Consider the following 25,348-nt stretch of genomic DNA (forward strand, 5'->3'; position numbering starts at 1 on the left):
GCTTCGCATTGCAGTCTAGCAACTTCTTCTTCTTCTTCTTCTTCTTCTTCTTCTTCAGTGGGGTTTACAGTATGGCGCATTACTGCCACCTACCGTACTGGAATGTGGGCCAGAGACAGGGAGAAACTAAATCCTACCTGCCAACCCCGTTTCTCTTAAAAAAGATAACAAAATATTTGAGACTATATCTAATGACGTTTTGCTTAATATACTCTTTAAACTAATTTCCTGTATTCCCTTCTCCCTCATACTAAATCTCATCCTCTCTCTTTCCCTCTGATACTGCCCACACTGTAGCAATACATGCTCCACAGTCTCTATTTCCTGAAAATAATCACATTTTCCTGATGGATGCTTTCCTATCACGTTTAATGTCTTATTCAACTGGCTGTGTCCCACCCTTAATCTTGTAAAAAGAGTCTCCTCTCTTCTGTCCCTTCCTGCCGTCCTCCCCTCCCCGACATTCCTCTGTACTTGAAATAAATGCCTTCCCTTATTATTTATATTCCACTGCTCCTGCCATCTCTGCACCATCACTGTACATATCAGTCTTTTTGCCTCTGCCTTGCTCATTGACACTTCAACATCAACATCCCCACTATTAAGTCCTTGTTTAGCCTGTTCATCTACAGCCTCGTTCCCCTCCACCCCCACATGGGCTAGAACCCAAGTAAATATTATCTGAATACCCATCTGTTTAATCCTGCCATGGGTTTGTAGCACCTCATAAAGCAGGTCTTGTCTGCTACGTGAGCTAAAGGACTGGAGGCTCATTAACACTGCACTTGAGTCAGAGCAAATAACTATTCTATCTGGCTTAACTTCCTCCACCCACTGCAAGGCCAACAGTATGGCCATCAGCTCCGCCGTATATACAGCCAGATGATCTGTAATACGTTTCCTGACTTCCACCCCACACTCCTGCACTACAAATGCTGACCCAGTACGTCCTGTCCTTGGATCTTTTGAACCATCTGTGTAAATGGCTACAAAATCCTGATACACAGTTTCCAGAAGTCTCTTAAAGAAATCAGCAGGAACAACCCCCTCCCTATCTTTCTGTAGTCTCTCCAACACTTCTAAATCAACTACTGGAGGCGGGAGTAGCCATGGTGGATTTACAGGAATAACTACCGTTGGACTAAACTCCCTTCCATACAGTCCCATCTCCTTCGCCTGGGTATTACCCAACCACCCAAAGCTCGTGTACGGTCTTCGCTCATGTTCCCAGCATGCCTGTAAAATCCCTTTCGCAGGATGAGACATCCCATGTCCTTGTAGGTTGACCCAATAATTCATTGCCAGCTGCTGCCTCCTAATCTGCAACGGCATATCCCCCATCTCCACCTGTAATGCAGCCACTGGGGACGTCCGAAACGCCCCACTACATATTCTGAGTCCTTGCCCCTGTACGACATCTAGCCTTTCCAGTGAGGTCCGGGCTGCCGAACCATATGCTATACTTCCATAGTCTATTACAGATCGGATCAATGCAACATACATGGTCTTCAATGAGGAACGCCCAGCCCCCCACTCCTTCCCCGTCAGACAGCGCATCACATTTACCACCTTCTTACACTTTCCCACCACTCTCTCAATGTGTTCTGCCCAGGTCAGTCTAGTATCAAAGTATACCCCAATGAACCTGAAGGCCCCCACCCTCTCCAAGTACCTCATCTCCCACCTTCCTCCTGGTAAAGGACACTGTTTGAGTTTTCTCTACAGAGAACCTGAATCCCCATCTAGCAACTTCTTCTTCTTCTGTGGGTTTTATGGCGGACTACAACCCAAAAAAGGTGAATTGCCGCCACCAACTGGACGGGTTGAAACCAAAACAAGGTAAAAATAAAATCCATACATAATAGGGAAACTAACTTAATCCACCAAAATAAAATTGTACATTGACAAAACAAAACAGAAAATCTCCATATCTCCCTTCTCAGGCACTAGGGCCTGAGTTGGTGGGACGGCTTTTGACAATATTCCATGTAACTCTTTCGCCATCTAGCGACTATTAGAACACGTTAATTTATAGGCAGAATTATACTGTCACAATCCACACAATATGAAAAGGTTCGTTGAAAATAGTTGGGGCCTCCTGAGTGGCGCAGCAGTCTAAGGCACTGCATCGCTAGAGGCGTTACTACAGACCCGGGTTCATTCCTGGCCTGTACCTAGTGATTTAGCAACTTTTCAGACTACCCTGGCCAATTTTTTTCAAACAGCACCTAGCAACAAAAAAAATATTTGGAACTTTTTGCAACTTTTGAAAAGTGACTCAAACCCTAAAATGCACGCATGTTCCCTCTAAATGACACAAAAACGATTTTATCTGTCAGACACTCAGTCACAACACACGTGCCTGGCTGCAAAAGTGCATTGTGAGTGATGACAGCATCAAGCGCTCAGCTCGTGCACAGGCAGCAGCAGGCCAGCCAAGCAGCACAACAACCTGGAGAGAGCTGGAGAGAGATGCCTAGCGCACACATCATTATTTGAGTTAAGTTGCTTGTTCAATAAGATAGCATATATAGCTTGTTATTAGCTTGTACCTATAATTGTTTATCAGTTAGGTAGCACGTTAACTAACTAACAATACACTGCTTAAAACTATAATTGTTCAGCATGTGTAGGTTTACTAGTTAATAAGAAAATAAATAATGTGTCATGTGTAATTGTTCAATAACTCAATGTGTTGTGTTTAAAAATAAAAATATCTGATCATATAAAATGTGTTGTATTTATAGTACTTTTACAAATAAAAATATGTGATAATAAACAAACAAATCGAAACTAACAAATATCAAATCATATTTGTTGCCGAGATGGCCAGTCAATTTGAGTAACGTTATTGTGTATTCTAGGTAATGACGTAGTTTTACGTTATTACATAATGACGTCGTGACGCAATGACATCACAACGTCATTTAGCAACTTTTAGCAACAAATCGACCTGCCTCTAGCAACTTCCCCAGAAAATTTGTTGGCAACACTGCCTGTGCCACAACCTGCGGTGGCCGGGAGTCCCGTAGGACTGCGTCGTCCGGGTTAGGGGAGGGTTTGATCTGTGGAGCTTTACTTGACTCATTGCGCTCTAGCGACTCCCTGTGGCGGGCCGAGTGCCTGCGGGCTGACTCCGGTCACCAGTTGAACTGTGTTTCCTCTTCACACATGGGTGCGAGTGTTAAGGAGCACGGTTAGGCGGGTCATGTTTCGGAGGACACATGACTCCACCTTCGCCTCTCCAGAGCCCTTTGGGGAGTTGCAGCGATGAGACACTTGGGGAGAAGAATACTAAAATAATACTGTAAATAGTTACAAAGTGTAAAGACCAATTTTAAGATTGAATTTGTTTGTATGTAGGCCCCTCTATTCAATGAATTATGTGATTGTGAACTGATTGGTCGGTTTTAATTAATTGTTTGTCTGCTCTGATTGGTTGCAGGTGTGACGGAGAACGCACCTGTTTCCTACAAAATCACGCTGAGGCGTTTACTTCCTAGCAGAGAGGAAGAGGCGAAGTGAGAGGTTTTACTCTGCCAGAAAATAAGCCCACAAAGTGAGGAATTTTTGTACAAAGGTCAATGAGAGTGTCGAATTTGGTCAACAAAAAATGGAATTGTTAATTTGTTACGTGATGTTTATTTGATTGAATATCAGTTTTGTAATGGATAGGTTGTTATGAATGTACTGATATAAGTGAACACACGTGGCATTTCGTCAACTTACCCAAAAATTGGTAGCGTGGACATTGCCATTGAGGGCTTCCACCATTTTAAAGTAGTCAACTGGGTGGGGATTCCTATGTGTTGGAAGCACTTAGCCAATGAAGTAGTAAATGGACTACTTTAAAATGGAGATAGCCTCAATGGCGCTGCCCATGCTGCCACAGAGGTTGTAATGGCACAGATACAAAGATGAGGCCTCTAGCTATCTCTATGGCCTGTTGTTGACACGCGTATCTGCCCTCTCATTGGCTAGAATGGTCCCACCTGATCTCGCCTCCTCACGCCTGCCTTCCATCTTTGAGGACATGTATTTCCATTGTTAGAGCGGTCACTCTAATATCTTGTCAACATAACAGACAATCTTTGTCCAGTGAAACCAGCATTCCAGTCACCATTGATACATCTTCTATTCAGTCTGTGTTAATTGTACATATCCTGAATATAACTGACTAGTTTTAAAGGGATCCCAATTGAATATTGTGGTTGCTGTGGTACACAAATGCTTGTAAAGCCTCAGTTGATGTATTATCCCTTTGTGTTGAAGGCTCTGTAGTTATACCTTTCGTGGCAGTCTAAGCCTACAGCCTTGTTGTATTTATATTTTAATCGTGATTCATTGTTAATAAATTCAATTGTGATTTTTCATACTGTTTTAGTATTTTAAAAATTATATTATCTGGAATCCTACTTTTTCATTCTTCCCGAGGAGTGTGAGATTGGCTCGTTCTGTGCGGTTTAATGAGGTACTAGCTGTTCTTTTCTTTTATTGGGGTAATGGATTGCCCCCTTAGACAGCTCGGAGCACATCCTGGAAATACACACACACAAACATACGCATGATGCATGCATGGTTTTTTGCAGGTGTGTCTGTCTGACACATACAAAGGGTCCATTCCTGAACACTGGGTTTCCTGGCAGTGATTAGGTTACTGGTGTGGTGGATGGAGCTATTCTCTGTGCCTCTGTCCCAGGGTTAACACTGGGCGGATTCGATTATGCTGAGCAGCGGGGCATGGGGGATAGACCCCTCACGTCATCGGGCGAAAGCGGGAGGAGCGTCCTTCTACCATCTAACAGTAATCTGCGCCTCTCTGTCATTTTGTCAACAAGGCAGCATGGTGCATTGTCCAGAAACATACAAAATCTATTTTCCATAAAATAAATGACTGAATTTTCTAACTAGTTTTCATTGGGAAAGCAGATAAAGCGTTTTTATCAAAAGCAATCCCTTTTGCATGGGAAAAACAAAGAACCCTAGTAATTAATACACATGCTTAATTACATCACTTTTGTTTTGAGCTGACTTTGGGCCAAAGATTATGGATATACTGACAAGATACTCTCCGCCCTAACAATGGGAGTCGTTGGATTGGTGGATACATCTCATTATTGTGTAATCCTGTTTTGAATATTTGATGAGGGTCCTGTATTCAATGGAGAGAGATGCTTAGCCTCATCATGAATATGCATAGCCACAGTGATGTAGTGGTGGGTATACCCAGGTCAGTGGGCATTGCATATACTCACTTCTTAAAGGCACTGAATGATCAATCCGACATCTGCATTGGCCGTGCAGCATTTACGGTGATACGGCATCTGCAGAAGTCAGGGCATTCATACTTCTTGCCCTTCACGGAGCAATACAGAGCTGTTGTGAAGGAAGTTGTCAAGGAAGTGAGTTTGTGTTTATACAGGACCTCCCGCCCTCACCTACCATCAACCTATCATGTCGATGGACAGCTATACGGAGCCCTCTGCATTGTTACAAATTTGAGTGCACAGCAATGCGGTATAGAGCTTGATTAGGCCTCAACATGCCTCTAGAGGCCCCACAATTGTGTCACACCCTCCATACAAAGCCTCTGACCACATTTTCAGATTAATGAAATGCAGTGGAGAATTGTCCTCTTTTTGTCACTGTTCCATTTTCTTTACCCATCTTTCCCTTGTGCTGAAGTTTATGACTTTCTCACCACTTGCTTGTTCGTAAACAAACGGGTTGCCAGGCAACCGTGGCAAACACAGAGCTGGAGCTGGTTGTTAGCTATTTTATCCCCCCATCCCTCCCACCCTTCCACCTTCCCCAACCCGTCTCTCCCCTATACACCCATCCAAACCCCCTGACCGCCTCCCTTCATCTCAGGAATCTCAAGCCCTCTTCCTCTCATTCAGGTTTCGGGTGGTCCTCAGTATAAGAGGACTCTCTGGGTTCTGTACATTTCTGTAGGAAATGTCTCTGTGATCAGGATGGAATGTGTGTGTCTGCTTGTCTATGTATATGTTATTCAAAGGCCTTCTGATGGTGTCTGATGGTGTCTGCATCCTCAGTATACATTCTGACCTCCCGAGTGGCGCAGTGGTCTAAGGCACTGCATCGCAGTGCTAGCTGTGCCACTAGAGATCCTGGTTTGAATCCAGGCTCTGTCGTAGCTGGCTGCGACTGGGAGACCCATGGGGCGGTGCACAGTTGTCCAGGGAATGGCCGCCATGTAGCTCAGTTGATAGAGCATGGCGTTTGCAACGCCAGGGTTGTGGGTTTGATTCCCATGGGGGGCCAGTATGAAAAATAATGTATGCACTCACTAACTGTAAGTCACTTTGGATAAGAGTGTCTGCTAAATATGTAGAAAAAAGGGTTCTTCTGCAGTTTCCATAGGAAAACCCTTTTTGGTTCCAGATAGAACCCTTTTTGGTTTCAGGTAGAACCCCTTTGGGTTCCATGTAGAACTCTCTGTGGAAAGAGTTATACATGGAACCCAAAAGTGTTCTACCTGGAACCAAAAAGGGTTCTTCAAAGGGTTCTCATATGGGGACAGCCGAAGAACCCTTTTAAGCACCTTTTCTTCTAAGAGTGTAGGGTATTAATATAACCCAACTCCTTTCTGCCCCCACCTTACTCCATCCTCATGCTCTATCTATGGCCTATTGAAATGTGTGTGTGCATGTGAATATTGTGTGTGTGTGTTTCCAACATGTGTGTGTGTGTGGAGGCGGGATGTAAGGAAGGCTATGGGGGGGCATGTTTTTCTCCCCTCTCTCCCCTTCTCTCACTCCATCTCCATGTACACACTGACAGAAGCTCAGTCTTGCTATGGCCACCACAACGGAGGAAAGCTTTTCTCTCCCGACCCAGCTAGAACCACACAGACCCGGCCCAGAAGCCATCCTGAGCCAGGACAAGACTATCTCAGACCCTTTCACCTTTCCCATCCCCGTCCCACCGCAACAGAGAGGAAGAGGAGGAAGGAGGTTATTCTTAACCAGGACTGGAGACTATGGGAGGCGAACACTCACACCCGGAGTGGGTTGAGGAAAGGTTCCGTTTTGATAGGAAGAAACTGGAGACCATGCTGTATGGTCAGTATGCTGAACAGGTGTGATATGGTGAACAGGTGTGATGTGGTGAACAGGTGTGATGTGGTGAACAGGTGTGATGTGGTGAACAGGTGTGATGTGGTGAACAGGTGTGATGTGGTGAACAGGTGTGATGTGGTATTGTTATGGTTTGACTTTTAGTGTGGTCATATGTTGACCACGATGAATCATGGTAGTGCATGCTGTAAATCTGTACAGTTACCTGAGTTGACTCAAGTGTGTGATCCATTCTGAAATGAGTTCAGAGTCCAGTAATTGTTATGCTGTCCAGGGTTCTGCATAATGGCAATCCTGAGATGCCCGTAGTACCCGTCTGGCACAGTACCGCACTATTCAACTGTCAGGTCATCATGCAGCTGCTGTCATTGTTGTTAGGCATGGTTAAAGTTTCTGCCTTAATGATTTATGAGATAAGCTTGCTTGGTATTCCGAGATGTGTAGCTCAGAGACAGGGGTGCGTTAGTATCATTATTCCCATCCTGTCAGTCTGTGTTGTTTTTCAGTGCAGAGCAGGTCTGTGATAAACTGCCTCCACTGTGTTGTTTATCAGTGCAAAGCAGGTCTGTGATAAACTGCCTCCACTGTGTTGTTTATCAGTGCAAAACAGGTCTTTGATAAACTGCCTCCACTGTGTTGTTTATCAGTGCAAAGCAGGACTTTGATAAACTGCCTCCACTGTGTTGTTTATCAGTGCAAAGCAGGTCTGTGATAAACTGCCTCCACTGTGTTGTTTATCAGTGCAAAACAGGTCTTTGATAAACTGCCTCCACTGTGTTGTTTATCAGTGCAAAGCAGGACTTTGATAAACTGCCTCCACTGTGTTGTTTATCAGTGCAAAGCAGGACTTTGATAAACTGCCTCCACTGTGTTGTTTATCAGTGCAAAGCAGGTCTGTGACAAACTACCTTCACTGTGTTGTTCATCAGTGCAGAGCAGGTCTGTGATAAACTACCTTCACTGTGTTGTTCATCAGTGCAGAGCAGGTCTGTGATAAACTACCTTCACTGTGTTGTTCATCAGTGCAGAGCAGGTCTGTGATAAACTACCTTCACTGTGTTGTTCATCAGTGCAGAGCAGGTCTGTGATAAACTACCTCCACTGTGTTGTTTATCAGTGCAGAGCAGGTCTGTGATAAACTACCTCCATTGTATCGTTTATCAGTGCAGAGCAGATCTGTGATAAACTACCTCCACTGTGTTATAGAGGAAACTCTGACAGGACAACTGAATAAGAGGCTGTTATTTTTCTCCCTCAGCCTAGATGTAGAGTATCTGTTTATAGTGTGTATGGTTTGTTTTATTGTGTGTGTGTGTTTGTATGTGTGTGTGTTTGTATGTGTGTGTGTGTGTGTGTGTGTGTGTGTGTGTGTGTGTGTGTGTGTGTGTGTGTGTGTGTGTGTGTGCGTGTATGTGTGTGTGTGAGGGAGGGAGAAAGAGGGACTGAGAGAGGGTGTGTTTGCATAGTGTTGTGAATAAGCCTCACAACTCTAATTGTGCACTGTGCCAGTCACACAGTTATTGATAAACAGTGTATTCTCTTTCCCCCTGAGTGTTAGCATGCTAGCGAGCAGTGTATTCTCTTTCCCCCTGAGTGTTAGCATGCTAGCGAGCAGTGTATTGGTGCTGACATCTGGGATGTTGGGGTTTGAATAATCACTATAGAGGGATGGGTTTCGTAGTTTTTACATCAGGTTCTAAAGCGTGTCAGTGTTTGTTATTTAATTTCTGGTGGGGTGGAGGGTCCATGCGCCAGTGAAATACCTTTGATGTGATTAGCTGTCTCTGGGGCTGGCTTTTGGTGCCCCCCTCCCCTCTCTCTCAGCTCCATGCTGCTCGCTCGCCCATTCTTTAGCTTAGAGGAGCGTAACCCATGGCGCTCAGCAGGTGGGGTGTTTTGAGCCCCCACGCTGTAAATGTAATTGTGGAGCGATGCCCTTTTAAAATGTTTACCTTCTACCCCACGTCCCCCACTTCTCTGCAAATTTCAACTCTCCCTTTTAAATGTTGACCCTTCGCAGAACTTTCATACAGTACTTCTCTCCTTTTAGGTGAGTGTCGCATAGACACAAACAAAGCATTAACCAGTAACCCTGTGTATGGATTATTTGGTGTTTTTTGGATGTTTAAATGTTTGTATTTATTTACACCTCAGATTTTGGCCAATAAGTGACTCTCTCTTTCCTTTCTTTTCAATATTCTTCAGTTCCCAAACATGGAGAGGGACTTACTGGTGAAGAGTTATTTGAGAGAGTAAATATGAAGAGAGAAGACCACATTGACACTGAGACAGATATAATGGACGGTTGAAATAAAAATATAAAGGCTCATATTCATACAATGCAGAAATAATGAACATACATCTAATCTTCCCATTCAAATATGACTCACTGACGTGAAAATACCTGCATGTAAAAGTCTACAGATTTCCCAGAGGACCTCTGTATAGAGAACATGAAAGGTCACAGGCTGACTGTTGACATTGTTACTCAGCGATTTGGCGTTGTTATGGTAGCGAGGATGATTGTCTTTGAGATGGTAATGAAGCATTGTCTTCTCTGAATAGGACAATGGGTTTTGGTGTGTATTGTGTGTGTGTCTGGGATGTATAAACTGGTGTTATTCTCGTGGTAAAAGACCTGTCTTTCACACTCCATTAGTTTCTCTGTCACTCACACATCGACACGTCTTCCTCTCACATTTTGTCTCGCAGGTGATGATGGAAACTAACACCCAGGTGAAATGGCCATCCAAGCTGAAAATAGGAGCCAAGTCAAAGAAAGGTGATTTCAGACCACCTGATACCTCCATACTCCAACAACCTGTCTCAACCTGTCTCAATCTGTCTCAACCTGTCTCAATCTGTCTCAACTTGTCTTAACCTGTCTCAATCTGTCTCAACCTGTCTCAACCTGTCTCAGTCTCTCAACCTGTCTCAGTCTGTCTCAATCTGTCTCAACCTGTCTTAACCTGTCTCAATCTGTCTCAACCTCTCTCAACCTGTCTCAGTCTGTCTCAATCTGTCTCAACCTGTCTCAACCTGTCTCAATCTGTCTCAACCTGTCTCAGTCTGTCTCAACCTGTCTCAGTCTGTCTCAATCTGTCTCAATCTGTCTCAACCTGTCTCAGTCTGTCTCAATCTGTCTCAACCTGTCTCAACCTGTCTCAATCTGTCTCAACCTGTCTCAGTCTGTCTCAATCTGTCTCAACCTGTCTCAACCTGTCTCAATCTGTCTCAATCTCCTATACAACTTGATATTTTATACAATACTAAATATTTACCAGAGTCTGCCAGCTACTACATATATTTTAGATTCATTTCTGTCTTGTATCTATACCACAGACCCCCATGTGAAAGTGGAAGGCAAGCGTGGCAATGTTCTAGTGGCCAAAAATAACTTCTGGAGACAAAGTTAAGTGTCCTAAACTGAGATTTAATCCTATACCTAACATGTAATGTAGCCAAGTAAACCGACTATATACAGTTAGTAAAAAAATCACGTTCTCCTGAGTCAGGTCAACAAGGTGACCCTGAAGATGGATGTGGCTCACACAGAGCACTCTCATGTGATCGGGAAAGGGGGCGGGAACATCAAGAAGGTGATGGAGATGACATCATGCCACATCCACTTCCCTGACGCTACTGGAGAGAAGAGCAACCAGGTACTGTCTCTAAGCAACCCGCAGCTGTTCCTTAGCAACTGTCTCTAAGCAACCAGGTACAGCCTCTTAATAACTGGGTATTGTCCCTTAGCAACCAGAGGGCGATATTACAAAGCAGGATCAATGAGTTGACCAGCTAACTTGCGTAAATATTCTGAAATAGCTTAAATAATAGCTTCAAAGTTAGCTGGCTATCTCATTGATCCTGCTTTGTAGTATACCCCTGAAGTACTGCCCGTTAGTTATTAAACTTCAGCAACTTTATTTTGTTTCTCCCTCATCTCTCTCTACCTCTCCTGTCCAGGTTTCCATCGCTGGGCTTGTCCAAGGGGTGGAGGCAGCCAGGAAGAGGAAATGAGAGTCTCTAACGTTACATCTTAATGCATGGATGGCTTTTATTTCACATTATTTATGTGATCTATACATCATCATGACCTCTCACCCCTCTCTCTTCTCTGCCCATCAGGACCTCCAGCCTCTGGTGTTGACCTTTGACCTTCCGGTGACCCTGGTACCCCAGGCCCTGCCGGACGCAGTGTTGCCGGTCATCCAGCAGGTGGCACAGGCTCTGGGGATCAGCATGAGCTTCAGGGCTCAGCCCAGACTTTATAGCAGCTGCTGTGTGGTCAGAGGACTGAGTCTCACAGATATACAGAGAGCCGAACATGCACACACACACCACACTTTCCCCTTTCTCTGTCTCACTGTTTTCTCTGTTTCTCTGTGACTTTTAGATGCACTTCCTTACATTAATAAAGAGAAACCGTGACTAAAAAGGGAATAATAATTGAATATGATCAATTATTAGCTCTGCACACATTACTTTCCCCCTCTAACTCTGCCCTTCTCTCTCCCTACCCTAACAGAAGGCAGTGTGTGTCCTGATGGAGCTGATGCTGGGGTCAGAGGTTGGGGCTGGGGGTCAGGGCGGGGTCACGGGGGTGGTCAGCCCCCAGCTGGACGTGACCACCCAGCAACACCTCTTCCTGCTGGGATAGAATGGAGCACACTTCCTGGGGGTCAAGCATCAGACCCAGACCCAGATAGTCCTGCCAGACCTCAGCGCCCCTCAGAACCCTCCCTCACTCATCCAGGGCAGCCCAGACGGAGTATGTCTGGCCAGGCAGCAACTCATGGGGAGGAGGGTCACAGTTCACTTTGCTCTTTGTAATGGTTAATTGATAGATGAGATGAACTCTGACCCCATGCTGGTCAGCAACGGGCTGACCAACTACTGGCTCAACATGCTGCTGCAGCAACTCTGCCTCTCCGACCCCAGTGTGTGTGTCTTTTCATATACTGGTGTGTATCAGGGGCTTTCTCTCGTTTGGGCAACGTCCTCTGCCCTCTCTCCTCCGCCCTCTCTCCTCCGTCCTCTCTCCTCCGTCCTCTCTTCGTCCTCTCTCCTCTGTCCTCTCTCCTCCACCCTCTCTCCTCCGTCCTCTCTCCTCCATCCTCTCTCCTCCGTCCTCTCTCCTCCGTCCTCTCTCCTCCACCCTCTCTCCTCCGCCCTCTCTCCTCCGTCCTCTCTCCTCCGCCCTCTCTCCTCCGCCCTCTCTCCCCTGTGTCTCCTCTCCTCTGTCCTTTCTCCTACACCCTCTCTCCTCCATCCTCTCTCCTCCACCCTCTCTCCTCCGTCCTCTCGTCCTCTCTCCTTCGTCCTCTCTCCTCCGCCCTCTCTCCTCCGTCCTCTCTCCTCCGTCCTCTCTTCGTCCTCTCTCCTCCGCCCTCTCTCCTCCGTCCTCTCTCCTCTGTCCCTCTCTCCTCCGTCCTCTCTCCTCCGTCCTCTCTCCTCCACCCTCTCTCCTCCGCCCTCTCTCCTCCGCCCTCTCTCCTCCGCCCTCTCTCCTCCGTCTTCTCTCCTCCGTCCTCTCTCCTCCGCCCTCTGTCCTCTCTCCTCCGTCCTCTCTTCTCTGTGACCTGGAAACCCGAGTCGAGGAGCGTTTCAATTCGTTAGTAGGCAAATGGAAGAAGGTCCTCCCCTCCTCGATAGCCTCTTTTTGGCGAGGAAGCACAAGTGTGTCCTACCGCGGAAGAGTTTTGACATTTGCCACACCCCCTTTGAATCAGCTGTTGTATTCTCGGAGGAGAAAAGCATGCACACATTTAAAAACGATATGCTACTCATCCTTTTATCTATCTTGTCTTGCACAACTAACTTCACTAGTTTTTTCACTTTACACATTTATTTTGGGATCCACCCCTAAAAATGTGATTTGCCTGATGACACGCGAGTGGAGAAGGAGATTCTAATTTCATACAAGCAAATTTTTGTCCACGTTCACTCACCTTGCCACCTCTCCTCGATTACCTTTGACCTTTTTCAAAAGGAGGCGAGAGAGGATGGAGGAGAGTGGACGGAGGTGTTGAGCAAATCTAATTGAGAAAAGGCCCCAGTCCTATCCTGTCCTATCCCATCCTGTCCCATACTATCCTGTCCTATCCTATCCTGTCCTATCATGTCCTATCCCAACCTATCCCATCCTGTCCTATCCTGTCCTATCCTGTCCTATCCTGTCCTATCCCATCCTATCCCATTCTATCCTGTCCTATCCTATCCTGTCCTATCCTGTCCTATCCTGTCCTATCCTGTCCTCTCCTTCGTCTTCTCTCCTCCGTCCTCTCTCCTCCGTCTTCTCTCCTCCACCCTCTCTCCTCCGTCCTCTCTCCTCTGTCCTCTCTCCTCTGTCCTCTCTCCTCCCCCCTCTCTCCTCCGTCCTCTCTCCTCCATCCTCTCTCCTCCGTCCTCTCTCCTCCGTCCTCTCTCCTCCACCCTCTCTCCTCCGCCCTCTCTCCTCCGTCCTCTCTCCTCCGCCCTCTCTCCTCCGCCCTCTCTCCCCTGTGTCTCCTCTCCTCTGTCCTTTCTCCTACGCCCTCTCTCCTCCATCCTCTCTCCTCCACCCTCTCTCCTCCATCCTCTCGTCCTCTCTCCTTCGTCCTCTCTCCTCCGCCCTCTCTCCTCCGTCCTCTCTCCTCCGTCCTCTCTTTGTCCTCTCTCCTCTGTCCTCTCTCCTCCACCCTCTCTCCTCCGTCCTCTCTCCTCCATCCTCTCTCCTCCGTCCTCTCTCCTCCGTCCTCTCTCCTCCACCCTCTCTCCTCCGCCCTCTCTCCTCCGTCCTCTCTCCTCCGCCCTCTCTCCTCCGCCCTCTCTCCCTGTGTCTCCTCTCCTCTGTCCTTTCTCCTACACCCTCTCTCCTCCATCCTCTCTCCTCCACCCTCTCTCCTCCGTCCTCTCGTCCTCTCTCCTTCGTCCTCTCTCCTCCGCCCTCTCTCCTCCGTCCTCTCTCCTCCGTCCTCTCTTCGTCCTCTCTCCTCCGCCCTCTCTCCTCCGTCCTCTCTCCTCTGTCCTCTCTCCTCCGTCCTCTCTCCTCCGTCCTCTCTCCTCCACCCTCTCTCCTCCGCCCTCTCTCCTCCGCCCTCTCTCCTCCGCCCTCTCTCCTCCGTCTTCTCTCCTCCGTCCTCTCTCCTCCGCCCTCTGTCCTCTCTCCTCCGTCCTCTCTTCTCTGTGACCTGGAAACCGAGTCGAGGAGCGTTTCAATTCGTTAGTAGGCAAATGGAAGAAGGTCCTCCCCTCCTCGATAGCCTCTTTTTGGCGAGGAAGCACAAGTGTGTCCTACCGCGGAAGAGTTTTGACATTTGCCACACCCCCTTTGAATCAGCTGTTGTATTCTCGGAGGAGAAAAGCATGCACACATTTAAAAACGATATGCTACTCATCCTTTTATCTGTCTTGTCTTGCACAACTAACTTCACTAGTTTTTTCACTTTACACATTTATTTTGGGATCCACCCCTAAAAATGTGATTTGCCTGATGACACGCGAGTGGAGAAGGAGATTCTCATTTCATACAAGCACATTTTTGTCCACGTTCACTCACCTTGCCACCTCTCCTCGACTACCTTTGACCTTTTTCAAAAGGAGGCGAGAGAGGATGGAGGAGAGTGGACGGAGGTGTTGAGCAAATCTAATTGAGAAAAGGCCCCAGTCCTATCCTGTCCTATCCCATCCTGTCCCATACTATCCTGTCCTATCCTATCCTGTCCTATCATGTCCTATCCCAACCTATCCCATCCTGTCCTATCCTGTCCTATCCTGTCCTATCCTGTCCTATCCTGTCCTATCCCATCCTATCCCATTCTATCCTGTCCTATCCTATCCTGTCCTATCCTGTCCTATCCTGTCCTATCCTGTCCTCTCCTTCGTCTTCTCTCCTCCGTCCTCTCTCCTCCGTCCTCTCTCCTCTGTCCTCTCTCCTCTGTCCTCTCTCCTCCACCCTCTCTCCTCCGTCCTCTCTCCTCCATCCTCTCTCCTCCGTCCTCTCTCCTCCGTCCTCTCTCCTCCACCCTCTCTCCTCCACCCTCTCTCCTCCGTCCTCTCTCCTCCGCCCTCTCTCCTCCGCCCTCTCTCCCCTGTGTCTCCTCTCCTCTGTCCTTTCTCCTACGCCCTCTCTCCTCCATCCTCTCTCCTCCACCCTCTCTCCTCCATCCTCTCGTCCTCTCTCCTTCGTCCTCTCTCCTCCGCCCTCTCTCCTCCGTCCTCTCTCCTCCGTCCTCTCTTTGTCCTCTCTCCTCTGTCCTCTCTCCTCCACCCTCTCTCCTCCGTCCTCTCTCCTCCATCCTCTCTCCTCCGTCCTCTCTCCTCCGTCCTCTCTCCTCCACCCTCTCTCCTCCGCCCTCTCTCCTCCGTCCTCTCTCCTCCGCCCTCTCTCCTCCGCCCTCTCTCCCCTGTGTCTCCTCTCCTCTGTCCTTTCTCCTACACCCTCTCTCCTCCATCCTCTCTCCTCCACCCTCTCTCCTCCGTCCTCTCGTCCTCTCTCCTTCGTCCTCTCTCCTCCGCCCTCTCTCCTCCATCCTCTCTCCTCCGTCCTCTCTTCGTCCTCTCTCCTCCGCCCTCTCTCCTCCGTTCTCTCTCCTCTGTCCTCTCTCCTCCGTCCTCTCTCCTCCGTCCTCTCTCCTCCGCCCTTTCTCCTCCGCCCTCTCTCCTCCGCCCTCTCTCCTCCGTCTTCTCTCCTCCGTCCTCTCTCCTCCGCCCTCTGTCCTCTCTCCTCCGTCCTCTCTTCTCTGTGACCTGGAAACCGAGTCGAGGAGCGTTTCAATTCGTTAGTAGGCAAATGGAAGAAGGTCCTCCCCTCCTCGATAGCCTCTTTTTGGCGAGGAAGCACAAGTGTGTCCTACCGCGGAAGAGTTTTGACATTTGCCACACCCCCTTTGAATCAGCTGTTGTATTCTCGGAGGAGAAAAGCATGCACACATTTAAAAACGATATGCTACTCATCCTTTTATCTGTCTTGTCTTGCACAACTAACTTCACTAGTTTTTTCACTTTACACATTTATTTTGGGATCCACCCTAAAAATGTGATTTGCCTGATGACACGCGAGTGGAGAAGGAGATTCTCATTTCATACAAGCAAATTTTTGTCCACGTTCACTCACCTTGCCACCTCTCCTCGATTACCTTTGACCTTTTTCAAAAGGAGGCGAGAGAGGATGGAGGAGAGTGGACGGAGGTGTTGAGCAAATCTAATTGAGAAAAGGCCCCAGTCCTATCCTGTCCTATCCCATCCTGTCCCATACTATCCTGTCCTATCCTATCCTGTCCTATCATGTCCTATCCCAACCTATCCCATCCTGTCCTATCCTGTCCTATCCTGTCCTATCCTGTCCTATCCCATCCTATCCCATTCTATCCTGTCCTATCCTATCCTGTCCTATCCTGTCCTATCCTGTCCTATCCTGTCCTATCCTAATCTGCTCTTCCTTTTCCTCAGGCTCAGTGCCAGCCCCCGAGTCTTTGATTGGCGCTCTTTCCCAAACTAAGCCCTGCCCGTCGCCCCCACCAGGCCTGACTCTGCCCTCTGAGGGAATGAGGATGGGGCTGAAGGGGACAGAGAGCAGGCAACTGGAGAAGGTGTGGAGAGATAGGGTCACCATCAGATAACAGAATCAATACCTGTAGCCCTCTTGACTACCAAGTTAAGTGTAGGACTGTGAGAGTTTGACAGTGTGAGATATAATGTATTGCACAGGAGGTTGGTGGCACCTTAATTGGGGAGGACGGGCTCTTGGTAATGGCTGGAGCGGAATAGGGGGAATGGTATCAAATACATCAAACACATGGTTTCCATTGGTTTGATGCCATTCCATATGCTCTGTTCCAGACATTATTATGAGCCGTCCTCCCCTTAGCAGCCTCCACTGATGGATTGAAACAGTTGTAAGGTGTTTCCTTGCAGGGGATTTGATTCTGCAGTTGTCCTGAGGGTGGTGCTATTGGATCAGTAGAGTATCAGGATTGATCAATGAGAGCACCTCTGTTTACCCAGATCCCAGAGAACGAGGATCTGTCCGGCCTGTCGGACGAGAACGAGAGCCCTGGTCCGATGACATCAGAGCTGAGTGATGTCATGAGCCAGGTCAGGATGATGAGTCGGAGGAGCAGCCTCCAGGGTCCTGAAGTCTGCGGGTTCCTCAACCAGGGGAGACGCCAGTCAACAGGCCAGGCCATGACCAGGAGGTAAATACATTCACACTAGGGAGGGTAAGATGAAGTTGTCCTTAGGGACAATGGTTGAGGTTGGGATTTTGTTTGGATAGTCCCAAATATTCCACGTGGATTTGATCTTAGATGAGGGCAAGCCAATCACACTTGAGCAAAGTTAGCCCCTGTTCTTTCAGAATGGAATGAAAAACAAAAAACAAAACATTTGCACTTTATCTTAATTTATTGTGCGTTTAGCCTTTTGTACGGCCGTGAATGTTCTGCCTGGAAAATAACGGGAGAATTTGGAGCTGCAGTGCTGTTTTCTGCAGTTTAGCGATACTCTCATGAGAAATAGTAATGTCAGAAAGGTATTGCATTTATTCAATCCCTCTCTTCAGTATCAGGTCTCAACAGCCCTTGGATTAGCTGGGAGAGCTACTTAGCTAACTGAGTCCTACAAACAGCCTTCACGCTGCGTAGCTCAGATCTGACCTTGGTCTCACTACTGCCGCTCTGTTGCAGACTGCTGGATGGAGAGATGGAGGGAGGATGGAGTGAGAGACGGAACAGCCTGAGAGAGATGGAGGGAGGGAGGATTGATACTAGATGGAACAGCCTGAGAAAGATGGAAGGAGGGAGGAGTGAGAGACGGAACAGCCTGAGAGAGATGGAGGGAGCACGGAGTGAGAGATGTAACAGCTTGAGAGCGATGGAGGAAGGGAGGAGTGATACTAGACGGAACAGCCTGAGAGAGATGGAAGGAGGGAGGCATGAGAGACGGAACAGCCTGAGGAGGGACGTGACTCAGACTCAGGACACTCTCTGTGACGCATCAAGGAATGAGGTGAGACTCTCACTCTGATTTAGAATGATTCATATTCATTAACAGGTTTTGTTGCATATTTGTCATGGATGAGGTAAGTTCCAACTCCCCCCAGCCAGAAATGAAACAACCCCAGAGCAATATAGAGGAGCATGTTATATGTGACACTGTAAACTGTGTCACCAATTGATTTGACCCCTTTGCTTTCTTTGAGCCTCACTCAATCAAATTTGAAGAATTAGATTTTTGTGTGTTTGTGCTACAGTAGTTGTTTTTGCCATCATTTGTCCACTTGGTGCCCCAAAGGTTACCATGGGGATAACATGTTTATCTCCACGGTAACAACAGGAAGTGCCAGTTCGAGTCATCTTCTGTTCTCTCAGTAAATCAGGTTCCCTTCCAGAACACATCAGTCACAGAACAACCTAACTGCATTTCCTCCCTTATTTACCGGCTTCATCCAACTTTTCCTGTTGTTGCAGGATTACGACTATGAGATGAAGAAACTGCTGGCAACCCAAGGTGAGACCTTCTCAATGTTCATGCTTCTGCCTTGTAGTGTGAACAGTAGCCCAGCAGGTCTCATTAACAACATCACCTTGGTTTATCCAGGGTTCAGTCACACACAAAAGTCCTATTTTCGGACTTGTAGAAGAGTCCCACTAAGAGGCACCCATTTTACTGCTGCGCCAGCCCACCATTGCAAATCAGAGCACCCACTTAGCAGCTGCACCTGGCCAAATTAGTGGCATGTCATTGGGATATGCCACTTGCCACTGTCTGCTATTGAGAGACAAGGCAGCTCTTGTTTGTTATTCAGATCAGTGATGGAGGGAACCCATTAATGTGGGACTATGAGCCAGAGCGTTGATAGAGGAGACCCGTTTATGTGCTGCACATTGCCAGAGAGGTGATGGAGGGGACCCACTTATGGGTTGCACCGTGCCAAAGTTATAATAGAGGAGCATTACTACTCCCGCTGAATTTACACACTCTGGTGTCTGTTACACTCAGGCAGATACACACACACACACAGACACACACACACACATACATCAGACACTCGTATATGAATTAAATGCTTATGAGATTCTTCGCAAAGCATTCTGTATCAAACACTGTTCTTTATTAGTCTATCTGCATTATTCACCTGACAACAACAGCATACCAATTAAACCACTGCCTGTCTGTTTGAGTGATTTATAGTAACTTTGTGTGCATGTTTTTTGGGGGAATGTGTGTGTTTGTTTTTGTATGGATAGCTAATCTGTCTATGTGTGCATTTACACATGCAATCTAATTCTGATCTTTTGCCAATTATTAGTCTCGTGACCAGTCAGATCAGAATTTCCCCAATTGGGCTGCCTGTATAAACGCAGCAAAAGATCAGAATTGTGCTGCCTATGTAAACGCAGCCTGTGTGTGTGTGTGTGTGTGTGTGTGTGTGTATGTGTGTGTGTGTGTGTGATGTATTATATCTGTACTCTCAGAGGAAGCCGGTGGTGACAGAGGTTCGGACCCCCACTGATACCTGGAGTGGTCTGGGCTTCTCTAAGTCCATGCCTGCCGAGGCTGTCAAGGAGCTGGGCAACATCAGCCGACACAGCTACAAACCCTACCTGGCAAACACTGGACATCTACAACAGGTACTACTCACCCGTAGAGCAACCACCTACTACTGTCATCTTGCCTGGTTAGAAGTGAAGAAAAAAGAAGACTTCAACTGTTTCACCTGTACTAGGATTATCGTCTAAGTGCCTTTACATCAACAAACAGATCACTACAACTGTACGTCTTCCATGGGCTTGACCTGTCCTCTCAGTCTCCACCAGGCAGGGTTTATTATCAGCCATTGAGCAGCTGCCCTCTCTGAATGCTCTGTGGCCAGTCACTGAACACCACATTCATTTGGGTTAATAAATACTGTCTGATCATTTCTGTGTTGTTTTGCGTGAGGGAATTTAGGAGTGAGTGTGTGCGTTTCACCTAAGCGCCTGATTATTTGTAGCGAGCTAGGAGAGGCGTTGAGCTGGGCAAGAGCTTGTTTAATAATATGATTATTCTCAGTGCTGCTTGGCTCGATTGGTATTCCTGCTCTGAGAAAAACAGAGTGGAGGAGACAAACTGTGAGCACCAATTACAAACCTGTCTCATCCACTCATTCTCATAGGGAAGGAGAGAGTGAGTGAGAGAGAGAAGGAGAGAGTGAAGGAGAAAGGGGAGCGGAGGAAAAGTGAGAAACAAAGCGATGGATGAATTAAAAACATTGAGAAGATAAAAAAGCTGAATATATGCAATTAAACCCCATCTCTTTTCCTCTCTCTTTCTCTCTCTGCAGACCTGGGGCCCTCAGAATTGGAAGAAAAAAGTGTAGAACGGCAGTGACTCAGAGAACTAGCGTGACAGACAAGGATCCTCGTCTTCATCCTCCCCAATCTCCCCCTCTCCATCTTCCTCATCCTCTTCCTCCCCCTCTAACTTCTCTTCTTCCTTCTCCTCCACCTCCTCCTTCCTGGTGTTTGCGTCTTCAACAAACAGACCCCGAACGTATAAAACCTGTAAGTGTTGTTGTGTGTGTGTGTGTGTGTGTGTGTGTCTCTAAGAGACTGTGTGTCTACAAAGAGAAAATGTAATGAAATGCAATTCCTGTGTCTAGCTAATCTTCAATGTAGTCGGTATCAAAGCTGTGCTTGAAATGTCTTCCATCTGAGAGTTACAGAGAGATGTGAGAAGACTTTGTTATGCTTTCTGTCTCCACAGTTCCTTCTGTTAATCTTTTACTTCCCCATCTCTCCTTGATCTTTTCACCTTTGATTTCTGACCGCTGACCTCTGACTCCAAGCGGAGAGCTTCCTGACCTGCAGTAACTACTTTGAGGGCGTGTCCACGGTGATGAGGTTGACCGGTAGCCAGCGGAACCCCTCCCCCCAGCCTACAGACGACCTCCCAGAGCTCCTGAGCCAGCTGGGTCTGAGGAAGTACATCAACGTGTTCCAACAGCAAGAGGTACAGACAGACAAACAGCTAGCGCCCCCTGGGGTATAGGAGTAACAGATAAATGTCTATACACAGAGGGTTATCTGTTGAAGTAGCCTCCATAAGCAGGATTGACTGAGTTGTTTCCGGAGGCACAGCGGCTGACTGAAAGAGCATTCTGAGTATGTCTTGTATAAGTGAAGTGTGGTGGATGTGTAAGCAACAGGACTGTCATGCCCCCTATTTCTGCAGATTGACTTCCAGACCTTTCTGACTCTGTCTGACGAGGATCTGAAAGAGGTGGGAGTGTCCATGTTTGGAGCGAGAAGGACAATGCTTTTTTCCATCTCAGGCGATTGATCGCAAAAAACACCATATACATCCAACCCACTTTTCCCTGAGGCTTACATGTGATGTATAGAACATCTCTCTCTCTCCATCCATCCAGACCTGAACAAAAGCAAGAGGAAACTGTCAGAAATGCCCGCTGTGAAGCCAGGCTACCTGGTAGGCGGGGCTAGTGACCAGCTCCCACGAATCATGGATGAGGACACAGCGGCTTAGTGCAACCACTGGTGAACCCCACACAACATTACCCAACCTGGGTAGAACTGCCTGTAAGAACAGGTGTAAGATCAGATTGGCTTTCACATATCCTAGCCTTGGTGTTAAACCCAACATTGACCTTAGATCAGTGTCTACACTGTGTTGTGAAGTCCACTGTTAACTACATACTGTATATGCATTGTACATAAACATACAAGGGTAAATGAGAATGATTATTACATTTTTCCAATAACTTGCCACCTCTTTTTTGTTGTTTTTTACCTGAGGACTCAACCAAATGTTTCTCAAACATTTTTACATTTAGCAGACGCTCAGGGAGCGACTTACAGTAGTGAGTGCATACATTTTAATACTTTTTTTGTACCTGTTCCCCGTGGGAATTGAACCCACAACCCTGCCACTGCAAGTGCCATGCTCTACCAATTGAGGTACACAGGACTACGAACCAATCTGAATGAAAACCTCCCTTGAAATGGCCTGTAGAGTAACAAAGGTTTTGGATGTCTATGTTAGTACGTAAAGTAACTCAAATAGGTGCAAACAAGAGAAGGATCCACAGCTAGAGCACTGACATTACAGACTGTAGATTTTTTTGTAGATTCAAGTCACATTCCCCACTCCTCATTATTGCATCAATAATTAATTATAAGTCCATTTCAGATGGAGATCAACCAGCAATGACATTAAATAGAGCTTGATGGACAGCCTGGAGTTGGGTTGACGCTATATGAACCCTCAGATAAATGAATGAATAAAAGAAAAGGTTATTATTCCATTTATCAGCTGTTAGCAGGCGAGAAGCCATAGCCTCCGTATATGAGTCGTTTCCCGTTTAATTGATTTAGAATTGCTAGGCTAGATTGACGCGTTTTATCCTAGCAAAATGAAATGATTTGGTTGTCATTTTGAAGTGAGAACTATCTTGCCATCGTTTCAATAAGGCTATGTGCACAAGGCTTTGATAAACATTTCATATACATTATGGATATCCTACAAGCAGGGCCGTAGGAGCGACTCTGACATTGCAGGGGGACACATTTTGCTAAGGAGATAATATTTTCTTAAAACAAGTTTTAAATGCTCATTTCTAGAGACTTTCGAGAAAATGATACAGACAAATATTAATTTACAAGGGCAAATTTACAAGGCTATAGGGGGCCGTACAGAGGAGCAGGTACTCTGTTACAGTCCAATCAGTCTTAGGGCCATGGCCATTCATACTGTACTGAATACCAGTGTGACTGTAATGTGGACATATTCAATTAAACAACAATGTTGTACTCTCTGCTACTGTATGATTCATTTCCTAGTATTTGTCTCACTTCGCCAATATCAGGTTGTTACTACTGCTACTCTACATACTGTATGGTTTGAGACTTAACATCATATTTTCTACTTATAATACAGTTATTATACTGTAAAAACAACCAGCAACATACACAGTTAAAAACTGTTATAGATTTTTTTTAAAGTAGGCATGAAAGGTCAAACTGAAATGAATCAAGCTCCACTCTACAAAATTATTTTTTTTAAAAATCTGCCTGTCTCCTGCATGAAGTTAACACATGCAATATACCCTCTAGACTTAAGCTGCTATCATTTCATCAGAGATCATATATGATCATTCAGATTGAGTCACACTATGACAGATCATCTGTGAACTATGAGCTTGGAGAGGCACTTCTTACTATCTTACCTGTTTGCTTGTGGCCTCATTCTCTCTCCCTCTCTGCCTGTCTGTCTGTCCGTGGGTATCATATTGGCTGCCTCTCTCCTGCATTAAGTTAACACATGCAATACACCCTCATGAGGGGCCTCAGTGGCTCTTGGGTCTGCATACCCACATCCATACCCACACATGCAGTCAGAAATGTGCCATTAGGGCCTTTTGGGGGCCCTAATGGCACATTTCTATACAGGATTTACTCCAGTGTTTTACCCAATAGGCTCAGTCTTTTCTGTTTCCATCTACGCGGGCCGGCACCCGTGTCCACTGGGCCATGGCTCCGGCGGACCTGCTCTCACTTGGGGCCAAAGCCAGACCACTGGTACTTTTCAGCTGGCATTTACATAACAATGACTAACTGTGAACTTTAACACCTCACAAAGCAACTATTTTGATTCTGCAGAGGTTGTTGATTCTGCTCTTCTCAAGTCCTCACTGTCAGCCCAAGCTATCTGAACACAATTTCCCTAGTATAACATAAGGGTGCCAGGGGTTCCCAAACTTTTTTGGCCCGCGACCCATTTTGATATGTAAAAAAATTGCGACCCCACCACGTAAACAAAGTGATGTAATCAACGGCCAATGTTTACTTTTATAACTGGGGATATGACAGTCTATTACAAATCAGTTTGACAGGACTTTTGACAGTATTTCAGTCTGAAGGAAGTATGGTTTGAAGTGACTGAAATACATCAGAAAGGTATTGGGATGTTCAGAAGATCATCAGGCAATCATTTTGTTTGATATTGATGATGTTCTTTTCCCCCCCAGGCTGATTTAGTGCCTGGTCTTGCTCACTCTGTTCTGTTCTATTGAGGCTTGTGGACGTTGTAGAGGGAAACAGAAGACACGTACGTGTTTCTGAGAGTCTTATCTTTCAGCGATGGGGTCATAATATTTTGTAGTTTAAACCGATCAGAAGATAGAGCCACATTTGTAGGAAGAAAACAGAAACCTCTCTGTTTATTACAACCACATCTAGCGGCTACCGGAGGTTATTGACGTTACCCTGGTTCTATGAACCAAGTACAATTATTTTATTTCATTTCAGAGTTTCTCTACCCCATTTATAAATCAGGCGACCCCATATGTGGTCGCGACACCTAGTTTGGGAAACGCTGGTGTATACACTAGTGTCACACTGGTGTTACAGTCGAAAAGCAGCAAAAGTTCAATTTTGTTGGGGAACCCCCCCCCAACTATTGAATCTTGCAAGATACTGTTCTTAATTATACAACTACCTTTTTTGCCAAAGCTGAGATGCAGAATAAATATCTATATCGGTCAGCTAATACAAGTAAAGGCCCAGTGCACAACTTTGGTGAAAAACATCTGATTTTTCAGGGGGTGCTGCAGCACCCTGAGCAGCCCTACTTCCCGCGGCTGTGCCCCTGCCTACAAGTAAGGCCTATACAAAGCAAAGTAAAGCAAACCAATTGATAGGCTATCCACCCACCCTCAGGACTGGACCCTTCATTGCATCAGTTTTACGGGTTTTTCAGACATCCAAATCGGGATGCATAGCATATAGCTTAGAGCCTGTTCCACATAAGCCTTCTCCTTCCGCCTCGTTTCCCCTCATTGCACAGGTGGCACTGCCATTGCATGTCTGCAGTCACACCGGGCACCGGATAGGCTATATATAGCCCTGGGAGCGACAGCCGCTCAGAGTGAAGGCATGTCGGCCTGCCTCAACCCAGAGCCCGGAGAGATGAGAGAGTAGGTGGAGGGAGTCGGTTGGGAGAGATGATCCCTGCATATTATAATATAACGAACGTGCCCGCATGCCGCAGGCCATAGGCGTGAAAAAGAGACACATTGTTCGGACCCGTTTTCCTTTGTCTGCTATTCTATGTTATAGGCCTGTGCTATATTGGCCTAGGCTTTACAGGTTTGTTGTTTCCCAGTTGAGTTCCTTAGTGCTCCCCCCGTGACATCGTGCGCTGCGCGTGGTGCTGAAGGGACAGCCGTGCTGAATGAACAGCGCTCGCGAGTCTCTACAGTGGGTCAG

The 25,348-nt window shown here is 46.7% G+C and overlaps 2 protein-coding genes across 3 annotated transcripts; both read left to right on the top strand.

Moving 5' to 3' along the window:
* Positions 1-6,836: 6,836 nt before the first annotated feature.
* LOC121532642 lies at positions 6,837-20,552 on the top strand. Of its 2 annotated transcripts, XM_041838433.2 has the most exons (11): positions 6,837-7,085; positions 9,813-9,882; positions 10,443-10,762; positions 11,067-11,318; positions 11,629-12,064; positions 16,533-16,672; positions 17,088-17,278; positions 17,768-18,089; positions 18,551-18,590; positions 19,559-19,714; positions 20,407-20,552. In XM_041838433.2, exons 5-10 carry the CDS (start codon positions 11,953-11,955, stop codon positions 19,594-19,596), a joined length of 843 nt encoding a protein of 280 aa, XP_041694367.1. In that variant the 5' UTR covers positions 6,837-7,085; positions 9,813-9,882; positions 10,443-10,762; positions 11,067-11,318; positions 11,629-11,952; the 3' UTR covers positions 19,597-19,714; positions 20,407-20,552. The 2 variants fall into 2 exon arrangements, with proteins under 2 accessions (XP_041694367.1, XP_041694372.1); XM_041838438.1 differs by lacking the exons at positions 19,559-19,714; positions 20,407-20,552 and adding an exon at positions 19,393-19,493 and having other exon boundaries at positions 11,067-12,064.
* Positions 19,628-21,847, top strand: LOC121585966 (protein bicaudal C homolog 1-like). Its single transcript, XM_041902339.1, has 4 exons — positions 19,628-19,714; positions 20,467-20,626; positions 20,911-21,074; positions 21,297-21,847. Exons 1-4 carry the CDS (start codon positions 19,628-19,630, stop codon positions 21,402-21,404), a joined length of 519 nt encoding a protein of 172 aa, XP_041758273.1. The 3' UTR covers positions 21,405-21,847.
* Positions 21,848-25,348: the final 3,501 nt, after the last annotated feature.

This window comes from Coregonus clupeaformis, chromosome 2 (genome assembly GCF_020615455.1).
Source record: "Coregonus clupeaformis isolate EN_2021a chromosome 2, ASM2061545v1, whole genome shotgun sequence".
In the NCBI taxonomy this organism is placed as follows: domain Eukaryota; kingdom Metazoa; phylum Chordata; class Actinopteri; order Salmoniformes; family Salmonidae; genus Coregonus; species Coregonus clupeaformis.

Coding starts and splice junctions, on each gene's coding strand:
- LOC121532642 (XM_041838433.2), top strand. CDS start 11,953: ATGAACTCTGACCCCATGCTGGTCAGCAACGGGCTGACCAACTACTGG. Junction 17,279..17,767: donor GGCCAGGCCATGACCAGGAG/GTAAATACATTC, acceptor GCTCTGTTGCAG/ACTGCTGGATGGAGAGATGG. Junction 18,090..18,550: donor GTGACGCATCAAGGAATGAG/GTGAGACTCTCA, acceptor CTGTTGTTGCAG/GATTACGACTATGAGATGAA.
- LOC121585966 (XM_041902339.1), top strand. CDS start 19,628: ATGCCTGCCGAGGCTGTCAAGGAGCTGGGCAACATCAGCCGACACAGC. Junction 19,715..20,466: donor ACACTGGACATCTACAACAG/GTACTACTCACC, acceptor TCAGAGAACTAG/CGTGACAGACAAGGATCCTC. Junction 20,627..20,910: donor ACCCCGAACGTATAAAACCT/GTAAGTGTTGTT, acceptor TCTGACTCCAAG/CGGAGAGCTTCCTGACCTGC.